General features: G+C 60.6%; 1 protein-coding gene across 1 annotated transcript; it reads right to left on the bottom strand.

Annotated features, from left to right (window-relative positions):
• Positions 1 to 4: 4 nt before the first annotated feature.
• LOC115917194 (uncharacterized aarF domain-containing protein kinase 5-like) lies at positions 5 to 14350 on the bottom strand (the record flags this gene model as incomplete). The annotated part of the gene is given in 11 exon segments (XM_030970925.1): positions 5 to 252; positions 2551 to 2642; positions 4016 to 4094; positions 5287 to 5358; positions 6559 to 6658; positions 8981 to 9058; positions 9060 to 9107; positions 10164 to 10277; positions 10895 to 11035; positions 12098 to 12298; positions 14278 to 14350. Coding segments are annotated over 10 exon segments (1149 nt in total), but the record flags the coding sequence as incomplete, so codon positions are not given.
• Positions 14351 to 14733: the final 383 nt, after the last annotated feature.

Here is a 14733-nt window from a genome sequence, read left to right as displayed (position 1 = left end):
TGATGTTGCGGAACACGAGCAGCATGGGGCGGGGCAGCGCCCGCAGCACCTGCACGATGTGCGGGAAGCGCCGCGCCGCCATGCTCTGCATGTAGTCCCGCTCCTCGGCGCTCAGGTGCCCCTCAGGTGCGCCCCGCAGCGGGTGCAGCGGCTCCAGGTGGGGCCCGTCCAGGTGAGAGCCGGGCGGGCCCAGCAGGCGCGAGTCGCGGCTCAGGGGGCGCTGCATCAGCATCTCCGAGAAGAGCAGGTAGTCTGCGGGGACAGGTAAGGGCAGGTGAGCTCCAGGTGACCCTCAGGTGACCCCCAGGTGATCCTCAGGTAAGCCCAGGTAAGCTCAGGTGGTCTCAGGTGGTCTCAGGTGACCCCCAGGTGACCCCCAGGTAACCCCAGGTAAGCCCAGGGGGTCTCAGGTGACCCTCAGGTGATCCTCAGGTAAGCCCAGGGGGTCTCAGGTGGTCTCAGGTGAACCCCAGGTGATCCTCAGGTAACCCCAGGTAACCCCAGGGGGTCTCAGGTGACCCTCAGGTGATCCTCAGGTGACCCCAGGTAAGCTCAGGTGGTCTCAGGTGACCCCCAGGTGACCCCCAGGTGATCCTCAGGTAAGCCCAGGGGGTCTCAGGTGGTCTCAGGTGACCCTCAGGTGATCCTCAGGTAACCCCAGGTAACCCCAGGGGGTCTCAGGTGGCCCTCAGGTGATCCTCAGGTAAGCCCAGGTAAGCTCAGGTGGTCTCAGGTGACCCCCAGGTGACCCCCAGGTGACCCCCAGGTGATCCTCAGGTAAGCCCAGGTAAGCTCAGGTGGTCTCAGGTGACCCCCAGGTGACCGCCAGGTAAGCCCAGGTGACCCCCAGGTGATCCTCAGGTAACCCCAGGTAACCCCAGAGGGTCTCAGATGACCCCAGGGGGTCTCAGGTGGTCTCAGGTGACCCCAGGTGTGCCCAGCTGACCTCCAGGTGACCCTCAGGTGATCCCAGATAAGCTCAGGTACCCCCCAGGTACGTCCAGGTAATCTCCAGGTACCCCCAGGTGTGCCCAAGTGACCCCAGAACCTCCAGGTGCCCCCCAGGTGCCACCCAGGTGACCCCAGGTGTGCCCGGGTAACCCCAGGTGTGCCCAGGTGTGCCCAGGTGATCCCAGATGCCCCCAGGTAACCCCAGGTGCCCCCAGAACCTCCAGGTGACCCCAGGTGACCCCAGGTGACCCTCCACAATTTTGGGGTCCACTCACCCCAATTTTGGGGTCCTATTTTTGGGGTCTATTTTTGGGGTTTCTCAGGGCTATTTTGGGGTCATTTCGGGGTTATTTGGCATCCATTCTTTGGGTTAATTTGGGGTCCCATTTTGGGGTCCCCCAGGGCTATTTCGGGGTCCATTTTTGGGGTGCCCCTTACCCTGCACCCCGAGTTCCTGGGCCCTCCCCCCTTGGCAATTTTGGGGTTATTTTGGGGTTATTTTGCGGTTCTTTTGGGATTATTTTGGGGCTATTATGGGACTATTTGGGGTCCATTTTTGGGGTGTCCCTTACCCTGCACCCCGAGTTCCTGGGCCCTCTCCTCAGGGTTATTTTGGGGCTATTTTGAGATTTTTTAGGGTGTTCTTTTGGGGTAATTTGGGGTCCTTTTTTGGGGTCCCTCAGGGATATTTTGGGGTCATTTCGGGGTTATTTGGTATCCATTTTTGGGTTATTTTGGGGTCCCATTTTGGGGTCCCTCAGGGCTATTTTGGGGTTATTTTGGGACTATTTGGGGTCCATATTTGGGGTGGCCCTTACCCTGCACCCCGAGTTCCTGGGCTCTCTACCTCAGGGCGATTTTGGGGTTATTTTGGGGTTATTTTGGGGCAATTTGGGGTCCATTTTTGGGGTCCCTCAGGGCTATTTTGGGGTCCCATTTTGGGGTTCCTCGGGGCTATTCTGGGGTCAATTTTTGGGGTTATTTGGTATCCATTTTTTGGGGTTATTTTGGGGTTCCTCAGAAATATTTTGGGGTCATTTCGGGGTTATTTGGTATCCATTTTTGGGTTATTTTGGGGTCCCATTTTGGGGTCCCCCAGGGCTATTTTGGGATCCATTTTTGGGGTGTCCCTTACCCTGCACCCCGAGTTCCTGGGCCCTCCCCCCTTGGCGATTTTGGGGTTATTTTGGGGTTATTTGGGGATTTTTTAGGGCCCATTTTCGGGGTGTCCCTTACCCTGCACCCCGAGTTCCTGGGCCCGGTCCCTCAGGGCGATTTTGGGATTATTTTTGGGGTGATTTTGGGGTTATTTTGGGGATATTTGGGGGTTATTTTGGGGATATTTTGGGGATATTTTGGGGTGCCCCTTACCCTGCACCCCGAGTTCCTCAGCCTTGTCCCTCAGGGCGATTTTGGGATTAATTTTGGGATTATTTTGGGTCCCATTTTGGGGTCCCCCAGGGCTATTTTGGGGTCCATTTTCGGGGTGTCCCTTACCCTTCACCCCGAGTTCCTGGGCCCGGTCCCTCAGGGTGATTTTGGGGTTATTTTGGGGTTCTTTTGGGATTTTTTGGGGCCCATTTTCGGGGTGTCCCTTACCCTGCACCCCGAGTTCCTGGGCCCGGTCCCTCATGCCGTCCCGGTCCCGCATCACGATCGCTCTCCAGAGCCCGCACAGCGACACGCGGTCCCTGCAGCGCGGGACGAGACATTTTTGGGGTCCCCCTGGGCATTTTGGGGACCCCTCCCGGATTTGGGGATCCCTCTGGATTTGGAGACCCCACCAGATTTAGGGATTTTCTCCCTGGTTTTGGGATTTCTCCTCCAGTTTTGGGGTTCTCCTGGGATTTTGGGGTTCCCCCGGGATTTTGGGGTTCCCCCACTTGTAGGATTCCCACCCCCCACTTTTGGGGTTCCACTTTCTGCATTTGGGACCCCCCCCCCGGATTTGGAGACCCCCCCCCGCAGCCGAATTTGGGGATTTCTCCCCCAGATCTGAGGTCCCCCTGGGATTTTGGGGACCCCCCCCCCTCGGATTTGGGGATTTCCTCCCTGGTTTTAGGGTTTCCCACCCAGTTTTGGGGTTCCCCCCCATTTTCGAGGTCCCCCTGGGAGTTCTGGGGACCGCTCCAGATTTGGGAACCCCCCCGGTGTTTTGGGGTCCCCCTAAGGCAATTCTGGGCCAATTTTTGTGGGGTTTTTCTGCCCCTCCCGGGTCAGTTTTTGGGGTGCCCCCGGTGATTTTTGGGTCCCCCCAGTTTGAGGATTTTTTTGGGTTCTCCTGGTGATTTTGGGGCCAATTTTGGGCCAATTTTTGGCCAAATTTTGTGGGGTTTTTCTGCCCCCCCGGGTGATTTTTGGGTTCCCCCCGGTGATTTTTTGGGGTGCCCCCCGGTGATTTTTGGGCTCCCCCCGGTGATTTTTGGGGTCCTCCTGGTGATTTTTGGGTCCCCCCAGTTTAAGGATTTTTTTTGGGTTCTCCTGGTGATTTTGGGGCCAATTTTGGGCCAATTTTTGTGGGGTTTTTCTGCCCCTCCCGGGTCAGTTTTTGAGGTGCCCCCGGTGATTTTTGGGGTACCCCCCGGCGATTTTTGGGTCCCCCCAATTTTAGGATTTTTTTGGGTTCTCCTGGTGATTTTGGGGCCAATTTTGGGCCAATTTTTGTGGGGTTTTTGGCTCCCCTCAGGGTCACTTTTTTGTCCCCCCATTTTGGGGCTCCCCTCGGTGGTTTTTGGGTCCCCCCAGTTTTAGGATTTTTTTGGGTTCTCCTGGTGATTTTGGGGCCAATTTTTGTGGGGTTTTTCTGCTCCTCCCGGGTGATTTTTGGGGCGCCCCCGGTGATTTTTCTGTCCCCCCAGTTTTAGGTTATTTTTGGCTTCTCCTGGTGATTTGGGGGCCAATTTTGGGCCAATTTTTGTGGGGTTTTTGGCTCCCCTCAGGGTCACTTTTTTGTCCCCCCATTTTTGGGCTCCTCCCGGGTGATTTTTGGGGCCCCCCCGGGTCAGTTTTTGGGGTGCCCCCGGGTGATTTTTGGGGCCCCCCCGGTGATTTTTGGGGCGCTCACCTCTCGCTCAGGGTCTCGTACAGCCCGTGGTCCAGCAGCACCAGCTGCGCCCGCCGGTCGGGGCCGCGCTGCACCAGAACTGGGGGGGGGGGGAATTTGGGGGCACCCCCGGGGTTTGGGGGACCCCCACCCTCATTAGGGACCCCCCCCCTTTTTGGGGAACCCTCCCCTCTCATTTTTTGGGGGTTCCCCTCCTTGGTTTCCCCCCATTCCCTTTGGGGACCCTCCCCCGGATTTTAGGGACCCCTTTTTTTTGGGGTCCCCCCCAACTTTGGGGTCCCCCCCACCCTATTTTGGGAACCTCTCCCCTGATTTTGGGGAACCCTCCCCTCTCATTTTTTGGGGTTCCCCTCCTTGGTTTCCCCCCATTCCCTTTGGGGACCCCCCCCCCCGCTTTTTAGGAATTCCCATTTTTTTGGGGTTCCTTTTTTAGGGACCCCTCGGATTTTTGGGGGGAAACCCCTTTATTTTTGGGGGGGGGATCCCCACTCTAATTAGGGACCCCCGGATTTTGAGGAAGCCCTGTCATGGTTTGGGGTCCCCCCTCCCAGGATTTCCCCCATTCCCTTTGGGGACCCCCCCCCGGATTTTAGGGACCCCTTTTTTTTTGGGGATCCCTTTTTGGGAGATCCCTTTTTTTGGGGATCCCCTTTTTTGGGCGACTCCCTCTGAATTTTTGGGACCCCCTCTTTTTTGGGGACACTCCGCTCTCATTTTTTGGGCTCCCCAAATTTTGGGTTCCCCTGCCATTTTTGGGATTTTTTTCCCCCTCCCTGCTTATGGAGGCTCCCCCACTTTTGGGGTCCCCCCATAATTTTGGGGTTCCCCCCCCAGTTTTGGAATTCCCCCCCCTCCCCTTTTCAGCATTTTCCCCCTCATTTTTTGGGGTCCCCCTCCAATTTTGGGGTCTCCTCCAATTTTAGGATTTCCACTGCCCGATTTTGGGGTCCCTCGTCAGTTTTGGGGTCCCCCCCTAATTTTGGGGTCCCCCTCCCAATTATGGGGTTCCCAATTTTTGGGGTCCGGCTCCAAATTTTGGGGTCCCCCCCCTCCCATTTTTGGGGTTCCCCTCCCCAATTTCGGGATCCCCCCGAATTTTGGGGTCCCTCCCAATTTTTAGGGTCCCCCCCCCAAAATTTTTTGAGCTCCTCCCCATTTTTGGGATTTTTTTCTCCCGGTTTTGGGATTTCCACCTCCACTTTTAGGGTTCCCCGTAATTTTGGGGTCCCAAATTTTGGGGTCCCCCCCCCCCAATTTTGGGGTGCCGGTACCGTTGCCGGGGTGCGGGTCGGCATGGATGAAGCCGGTGTAGAAAATCTGCTCGGCAAAAACCTGATCAGCTTCTCGGTGTCTGGGGTCAATTTAGGGGATTTAGGAACCCCAAAACCCCAAAATTCACCCCAAAAATCCCCTGGATCAGCTTCTCTTCTCTAGGGGGGATTTAGGGATTTAGGAACCCCAAAACCCCAAAATTCACCCCAAAAAACCCCCTGATCAGCTTCTCTCGGTTTGAGGGGGATTTAGGGATTTAGGAACCCCAAAAACCCCAAAATTCACCCCAAAAAATCCCCTGGATCAGCTTCTCTGCCCTCTAGGGGGGATTTAGGGGATTTAGGAACCCCAAAAACCCCAAAATTCACCCCAAAAATCCCCTGGATCAGCTTCTCTGCCGTCTGAGGGGGGGGATTTAGGGATTTAGGAACCCCAAAAAACCCAAAATTCACCCCAAAAATCCCCTGATCAGCTTCTCGGTCTGGGGGGGATTTAGGGGATTTAGGAATCCCCCCAAAAAAACCCTAAACCCCCCGGATGTCCCCAAACCCCCGGATGTCCCCAAACCCCCCGGATGTCCCCAAATCCCCTCGGTGTCCCCAACCCCCCCCGGATGTCCCCAAACCCCCCGGGTGTCCCCAATCCCCTCGGTGTCCCCAAATCCCCTGGGTGTCCCCAAATCCCCTCGGTGTCCTCAACCCCCCCGGGTGTCCCCAATCCCCTCGGTGTCCCCAAATCCCCTCAGTGTCCCCAAATCTCCTCGGTGTCCCCAAATCCCCTCAGTGTCCCCAAATCCCCTCAGTGTCCCCAAACCCCCCGGTGTCCCCAATCCCCTGGGTGTCCCTAAATCCCCTCAGTGTCCCCAAACCCCCTCAGTGTCCCCAAACCCCCTGGATGTCCCCAAACCCCCGGGTGTCCCCAAACCCCCCGGATGTCCCCAAACCCCCTCAGTGTCCCCAAACCCCCCGGGTGTCCCCAAATCCCCTCGGTGTCCCCAAACCCCCTGGGTGTCCCCAAACCCCCTGGGTGTCCCCAAACCCCCCGGTGTCCCCAAATGCCCTGGGTGTCCCCAATCCCCCGGGTGTCCCCAAACCCCCTCAGTGTCCCCAAACCCCTGGGTGTCCCCAAATCCCCTCAGTGTCCCCAAACCCCGGTGTCCCCAATCTCGGTGTCCCCAAAACCCTCTGGGTGTCCCCCCTCTGGGTGTCCCCAAACCCCTGGGTGTCCCCAAATCCCCTGGGTGTCCCCAAACCCCCTGGTATCCCCAAAACCCTCGCCGGTCACTGACGTCTTGAGCCCCAGCCCCAGGGCCCGGATGCCCTCGGTGTCCGTGATCTTGCAGCCCTCGCAGAAATCGGCCGTGAGAACGCGCTGCGGACGGACGGACGGACGGACGGACGGACGGACAGGGACAATGGGGACAGGGACAATGGGGACGGACAGACAGACGGACAGACGGACAGGGGGACAGGGACAATGGGGACAGACGGACGGACGGACAGACGGACAGGGGGACAGGGACAATGGGGACAGGGACAATGGGGACGGACGGACGGACAGGGGGACAGGGACAATGGGGACGGACAGACGGACGGACAGGGACAATGGGGACAGACGGACGGACGGACGGACAGGGGGACAGGGACAATGGGGACGGACGGACGGACGGACAGGGACAATGGGGACAGACGGACGGACGGACGGACAGGGGGACAGGGACAATGGGGACGGACGGACGGATGGACGGACAGGGACAATGGGGACAGGGACAGAGAGGACGTGGGGGACACCCAGGGGGACAAAGGGGACAGGGATGGGGACAGAGAGGACAGACAGGGGGACAGGGGGGACAGACAGGGGGACAGACAGGGACAGGGGACACAGGGGACAGACAGGGGGACAATGGGGACAATGGGGACACGGGGGGCAGAGGGGACAATGGGGACAGGGGTGGGGGACAGGGACAAGGACGGGAGGACAGCAGGGACAGACAGGGGACAGCGATGGGGACACGGGGGACAAAGGGGACAATGGGGGGACACACGGGGGACAGCAATGGGGACAGAGGGGACACAGAGGGGACAGCGGGGACAGATGGGGGACGGGGGAATGGGGATGGGGACACAGAGGGGACAGTGGGGACAGGGATGGGGATGGAAATAATGGGGATGGGGACACAGAGGGGACAGGGGGACAGGGATGGGGACAGAGAGGACAAGGATGGGGACAGGGGACACAGAGGGGACAGTGGGGGCAATGAGGACAGAGGGGACAGTGGGGACAGGGAGGGGACAGCGGGACAGGGATGGGGACAGAGGGGACAATGGATGGGGACACAGAGGGGACAGCGGGGACAGGGAGGGGACAGAGGGGACAATGGATGGGGACGGGGACACAGAGGGGACACACAGGGGACAATGGGGTCAGTGAGGACAGAGGGGACGGTGACACACAGGGGACAGTGGGGACAGGCAGGGGACAAGGACAGGTGACACCGAGATGTCATTTCAGGTGACACCACCCGGCCCGCCCCGACTGCCACCCACTGCCAGTGCCAGCTCCGCCTGGCCCCGGGCCCCACGTGGGTGCAGCGTGCCCAGGTGTGCCCAGGTGTGCCCAGGTGTGTGCCCAGGTGCGCCCCCAGGTGTGCCCCCAGGTGTGTGCCCAGGTGTGCCCAGGTGTGCCCAGGTGTGCCCAGGTGTGTGCCCAGGTGTGTGCCCAGGTGTGCCCAGGTGTGTGCACAGGTGTGCCCAGGTGTATCCCCAGGTGTATCCCCAGGTGTGCCCAGGTGTGTGCCCAGGTGTGCCCAGGTGTGTGCCCAGGTGTGTACCCAGGTGTGTACCCAGGTGTGTGACCAGGTGTGCCCAGGTGTGTGCCCAAGTGTGTACCCAGGTGTGCCCAGGTGTGCCCAGGTGTGTGCCCAGGTGTGTCCCCAGGTGTGCCCAGGTGTGCCCAGGTGTGCCCAGGTGTGTGCACAGGTGTGCACAGGTGTGTGCCCAGGTGTGTGCACAGGTGTGCCCAGGTGTGTACCCAGGTGTGTGCACAGGTGTGCACAGGTGTGTGCACAGGTGTGTGCACAGGTGTGCACAGGTGTGTACCCAGGTGTGTGCCCAGGTGTATCCCCAGGTGTGCCCAGGTGTGTGCCCAGGTGTGCCCAGGTGTGTGCCCAGGTGTGTACCCAGGTGTGTACCCAGGTGTGTGACCAGGTGTGCCCAGGTGTGTACCCAGGTGTGTGCACAGGTGTGCCCAGGTGTGTGCCCAGGTGTGCCCAGGTGTGTGCCCAAGTGTGTACCCAGGTGTGCCCAGGTGTGTCCCCAGGTGTGTCCCCAGGTGTGTCCCCAGGTGTGCCCAGGTGTGCCCAGGTGTGTGCACAGGTGTGCCCAGGTGTGTACCCAGGTGTGTGCACAGGTGTGCACAGGTGTGTGCCCGGGTGTGCCCAGCTGTGCCCACGTGTATGCCCGGGTGTGTGCCCAGGTGTGTGCACAGGTGTGTGCCCGGGTGTGCCCAGGTGTACCCAGCTGTACCCAGGTGTGTCTGTGGGTATCCCCAGGTGTGCCCAGGTGTGCCCAGGTGCCCCAGGTGTGCCCAGGTGTGTCTGTGGGTATTCCCAGGTGTGCCCAGGTGCCCCAGCTGTACCCAGGTGTGTCTGTGGGTATCCCCAGGTGTATCCCCAGGTGTGCCCAGCTGTCTCACCTTGCTGCAGTGCCCCCAGTGCACGCGTGGCACCGTCACCCCCCGCAGGTGCCCCAGGTCTCAGCGCTCCGAGTTCCGCGCCTCGGTTCTCGAAATCCAGCTCCAGAGCCAGCGTGCCCTTCAGCTCCTGGGGACAGGTGACACAGGTGTGACAGGTGTGACAGAGCCAGCGTGCCCTTCAGCTCCTGGGGACAGGTGAGGGACAGGTGTGTGACACAGGTGTGTGACACAGGTGTGACAGGTGTGTGACACAGGGGTGACAGAGCCAGTGTGCCCTTCAGCTCCTGGGGACAGGTGACACAGGTGTGTGACACAGGTGTGACACAGGTGTGACAGTGACAGGGCCAGCGTGCCCTTCAGCTGCTGGGGACAGGTAACACAGGTGTGACACAGGTGTGACACAGGTGTGACAGGTGTGACACAGGTGTGACAGGTGTGTGACAGGGCCAGCGTGCCCTTCAGCTCCTGTGCAGGTGAGGGACAGGTGTGACAGATGTGTGACACAGGTGTGACACAGGTGAGTGACAATGACTCCCCAGGAAGTGACAAGTGCATCCTCCTGCTGTACCCAAGGTGTGCCCAGGTGTGTTCAGGTGTGTCTGTGGATATCCCCAGGTGTGCCCAGGTGTGCCCAGGTGTATCCCAGGTGTATCCCAGGTGTATCCCAGGTGCCCCCAGGTGTATCCCAGGTGTATCCCAGGTGCCCCCAGGTGTACCCCAGGTGTGCCCAGATGTATCCCAGGTGTATCCCAGGTGTATCCCAGGTGTGTCCATGTGCCCCCAGGTGTGCCCAGGTGTGCCCAGGTGTATCCCAGGTGTATCCCAGGTGTATCCCAGGTGTGCCCAGGTGTATCCCAGGTGTATCCCAGGTGTATCCCAGGTGTATCCCAGGTGTGCCCAGGTGTATCCCAGGTGTATCCCAGGTGTATCCCAGGTGTGCCCAGATGTGCCCAGGTGTATCCCAGGTGTATCCCAGGTGTGCCCAGGTGTATCCCAGGTCTATCCCAGGTGTGCCCAGGTGTATCCCAGGTGTGTCCATGTGCCCCCAGGTGCCCCCATGTGCCCCCAGGTGTGCCCAGGTGTGCCCAGGTGTATCCCAGGTGTGCCCAGGTGTGTCCATGTGCCCCCAGGTGCCCCCAGGTGTATCCAGGTGTGCCCAGGTGTGCCCAGGTGTGCCCCTCACCTGCAGCACCCAGCCCAGCGCGAAGTCGGGGTGCATGAACTCCACCAGGCGCAGCAGCAGCTCCAGGGTGCGCATGTCGCCCTCGAAGCGATCGCGCAGGTCCAGGTACTGCACCTGCCCGGGGGGCGGGGTCACGGGTCGGGGCCGGACACTGACCCCGCCCATCACCCAGGTGTGCCCAGGTGTGTCCCCAGCTGTCCCCAGGTGTGTCCCCAGGTGTGTCCCCAGCTGTCCCCAGGTGTGTCCCCAGGTCTATCCCAGCTGTCCCCAGCTGTTCCCAGGTGTGCCCAGGTGTGTCCCCAGGTGTGTCCCCAGGTGTCCCCAGGTATCCCTAGGTGTCCCCCAGGTGTCCCCAGGTGTCCCCAAGGATGTCCCCAGGTGTGTCCATAGGTGTCCCCCCAGGTGTCCCCAAAGATGTCCCTAGTATCCCCCAGGTGTCCCCCAAGTGTCCCCAGGTGTGCCCAGCTGTCCCCAGGTCTATCCCAGGTGTGTCCCCAGGTGTCCCCAGGTGTGCCCAGGTGTGCCCAGCTGTCCCCAGGTGTGCCCAGGCGTGCCCAGGTGTGTCCCCAGGTGTGTCCCCAGCTGTCCCCAGGTGTGTCCCCAGGTCTATCCCAGGTGTGCCCAGGTGTGTCCCCAGCTGTCCCCAGCTGTCCCCAGGTCTATCCCAGGTGTGCCCAGGTGTGTCCCCAGGTGTCCCCAGGTGTGCCCAGGTGTCCCCAGGTGTGTCCCACCTTGACGGCCACGGGGGTCCCGTCGGGCAGCGTCGCTCGGTGCACCTGGGCCAGGCTGGCGGCCGCCACCGGCTCGTAGTCGAAGTCACGGAACATTCCGGAAGGCGTGGTCTGGAAATCCTCCAGGAACAGCTCGTCCACCTGGGACAGGTGAGGGACAGGTGAGTGATGGGACAGGTGAGGGACATCGGGGACAGGGATGGGGACATTGGGACAGGTGAGGGGACATTGGGACAGGTGACGGACAGGTGAGGGGACATTGAGACAGATCAGGGACAGGTGAGACACATGAGGGACATCAGGACAGGTGAGGGACAGGTGAGGGACAAGGGAGGGACACGTGAGCGGACAGGTGAGGGGACACTGGGGACAGCTGAGGGACAGGTGAGGGACAGGTGAGGGGACAGGTGAGGGACAGGTGAGGGGACACTGGGGACAGGTGAGGGACATGTGAGGGGACAGGTGAGGGACAGGTGAGGGGACACTGGGGACAGGTGAGGGACATGTGAGGGACAGGTGAGGGACAGGTGAGGGGACACTGCGGACGCTCCTCCATCCCGCCGTGTCCCCAAGCCCCAAGGTCCTTCAGGGGCCGCACTGTCCCCGTGCCACCCGCCCCGCGTGTCCCCCCAGTGTCCCCAATGTCCCCAATGTCCCCCAGTGTCCCCAATGTCCCCATTGTCCCCAGGGATGTCCCCAATGTCCCCAATGTCCCCAGTGTCCCCAGTGTCCCCAGTGTCCCCAGTACCCCCAATCCCCCCAATGTCCCCAGTGTCCCCAGTGTCCCCAATCCCCTGGGTGTCCCCAGTGTCCCCAATGTCCCCAGTGTCCCCAATCCCCTGGGTGTCCCCGGTGTCCCCAGTGTCCCCAATCCCCTGGGTGTCCCCAATGCCCCCAATCCCCCCAATCCCCCCAATGTCCCCAATGTCCCCGGTGTCCCCGTGTCACCTCCCGGTGCCCGCGGGGGCTGGCGCTGTCCTCCAGGGGTCGCAGTGTCACCGTCACCTCGGGGGGCAGCAGGTGGTCGACGCGCACAGCCCCAATGTCCCCAATGTCCCCAATGTCCCCAATGTCCCCAGTGTCCCCAGTGTCCCCAGTGTCCCCAGTGTCCCCAATGTCCCCTGGGTGTCCCCAATGTCCCCAGTGTCCCCAATCCCCTGGGTGTCCCCGGTGTCCCCAATGTCCCCGGTGTCCCCGTGTCACCTCCCGGTGCCCGCGGGGGCTGGCGCTGTCCTCCAGGGGTCGCAGTGTCACCGTCACCTCGGGGGGCAGCAGGTGGTCGAAGGCGCACAGCCCCTGGCCCAGCTTCACGTAGAGGCCGCCATTGGAGAACGCCCCCTGCAGGAGGCGCTGCCCTGCGCGGCGGTGGCACAGCGACATGGCCGACAGGTACGCGGGGCTGTCCTACAGGTGTGACACAGGTGTGTGACAGGTGTGTGTGTGACACAGGTGTGTGTGTGACAGGTGTGTGTGTGTGTGACACACACAGCAACATGGCCGACAGGTACGCGGGGCTGTCCTACAGGTGTGACACAGGTGTGTGTGTGTGTGACACAGGTGTGTGTGTGTGACACACATAGCGACATGGCCGACAGGTACGCGGGGCTGTCCTACAGGTGTGACACAGGTGTGTGTGTGACACAGGTGTGTGTGTGTGACACAGGTGTGTGTGTGTGACACACACAGCGACATGGCCGACAGGTACGCGGGGCTGTCCTACAGGTGTGACAGGTGTGACAGGTGTGACAGGTGTGTGACAGGTGTGTGTGTGTGACACACACAGCGACATGGCCGACAGGTACGCGGGGCTGTCCTACAGGTGTGACACAGGTGTGTGTGTGACACAGGTGTGACAGGTGTGTGACAGGTGTGTGTGTGTGACACAGGTGTGTGTGTGTGACACAGGTGTGTGTGTGTGTGTCACGCACAGCGACATGGCCGACAGGTACGCGGGGCTGTCCTACAGGTGTGTGACAGGTGTGTGACACAGGTGTGTGTGTGTGTGTGTGACAGGTGTGTGACAGGTGTGTGTGTGTGTGACACAGGTGTGTGTGTGTGTGACACAGGTGTGTGTGTGTGTGACACACACAGCGACATGGCCGACAGGTACGCGGGGCTGTCCTACAGGTGTGACAGGTGTGTGACACAGGTGTGTGTGTGACAGGTGTGTGTGTGTGTGACACAGGTGTGTGTGTGTGACACACACACAGCGACATGGCCAACAGGTACGCGGGCTGTCCTACAGGTGTGACACAGGTGTGACACAGGTGTGTGTGTGTGACACAGGTGTGTGTGTGTGTGTGACAGGTGTGTGTGTGTGTGACACAGGTGTGTGTGTGTGTACACAGGTGTGTGTGTGTGTGACACGCACAGCGACATGGCCGACAGGTACACGGGGCTGTCCTACAGGTGTGACAGGTAATACAGGTGTGACAGGTGTGACAGGTGTGACAGGTGTGACACAGGTGTGCATGACACAGGTGTGACACAAGGGTAATGGGTGTGGCACAGGTGTGAGCCCCCCCAAATTTCCCCCGAATCCCCCCCAGACCCTCCAGGACCCCCCAAATCTCCCCCAGACCCCCCAGGACCCCCCAAAATCCCCCCCAAATTCCCCAAAATGTCCCCAAATACCTCCCAGGACCCACCCCAAATCCCCCCCAAAATCCCCCCAAATTCCCTCAAATCCCCCCCGAGTCTCCCCCAAATCCCCCTAAATCTGCCCCAGGACCCCCAAATCCCCCCCAAATCCCTCCAGGACCCCCCCAAATTCCCCCAAATTCCCTCAAAAGTCCCCAAATACATCCCAGGACCCCCAAAAATCCCCTCTAGGACCCCTCAAATCCCCCCAGAACCCCCAAATCCCCCCAGGACCCCCAAATCCCCCCCAAATCCCCCCAGGACCCCCCAAATCTCCCCAGGACCCCCAAATCCCCCCCCAAATTCCCCCAAATCTCCCCAAAACCCCCAAATCCCCCCAAAAAACCCCCAGGACCCCCCAAATCCCCCAGGACCCCCAAATCCCCCCCAAATCCCCCCCCAAACCCCCAAATCCCCCAGGACCCCCAAATCCCCCCCAGGACCCCCCAAATGTCCCCCAAATCCCCCAGGACCCCCAAATCCCCCCAGGACCCCCAAATCTCCCCCAAATCCCCTACCCCAAATCCCCCCAGGACCCCCAAATCCCCCCAAATCCCCCCCAGGACCCCCAAATCCCCCCAGGACCCCCAAATCCCCCAAATTCCCCAACCCCCCAAATCCCCCAAATTCCCCCAAATCCCCCCAAATCCCCCCAGGACCCCCAAATCTCCCCAGGACCCCAAAATACCCCCCAAATTCCCCCAAATCCCCCAAATCCCCCCAGGACCCCCCGGTTTCCCCACCTGGTCGAGCCCCCTCAGCTCCACCTTCGTTGTCCACCAATAATCGAGGGAGATGTGGAGCCCCACGGAGAGGGACCTGGGGGCACGGGGCCCAGGGGACCCCAAAACCCCAAAAATCCCCCAAAAACACCCCAAAATCCCCCAAAAACCCCCCAAAACACCCCAGATCCCCCCAAAACCCCAAAACCCTCTGGAACCCCTAAAACTGCCTGGGACCCCAAAAACCCCAAAATCCCCCCAAAAAACCCCAAATCTGGGGGGACACCCACGGAGAGGGACCTGGGGGGCACGGGGGCTCAGGGGGACCCCAAAAAACCCCAAAATCCCCCCCAAAATCCCCCCCAAAAACCCCAAAACCCTCTGAACCCCCAAAACTGCCTGGGACCCCAAAAAACCCCAAAATCCCCCAAAACACCCCAAAAACCCCCAAAAAACCCAAAACCCTCTGGAACCCCT

Source organism: Camarhynchus parvulus, unplaced genomic scaffold (assembly GCF_901933205.1).
Source record: "Camarhynchus parvulus unplaced genomic scaffold, STF_HiC, whole genome shotgun sequence".
In the NCBI taxonomy this organism is placed as follows: Eukaryota; Metazoa; Chordata; class Aves; order Passeriformes; family Thraupidae; genus Camarhynchus; species Camarhynchus parvulus.
This window is presented reverse-complemented; position numbering and strand designations above follow the sequence as displayed.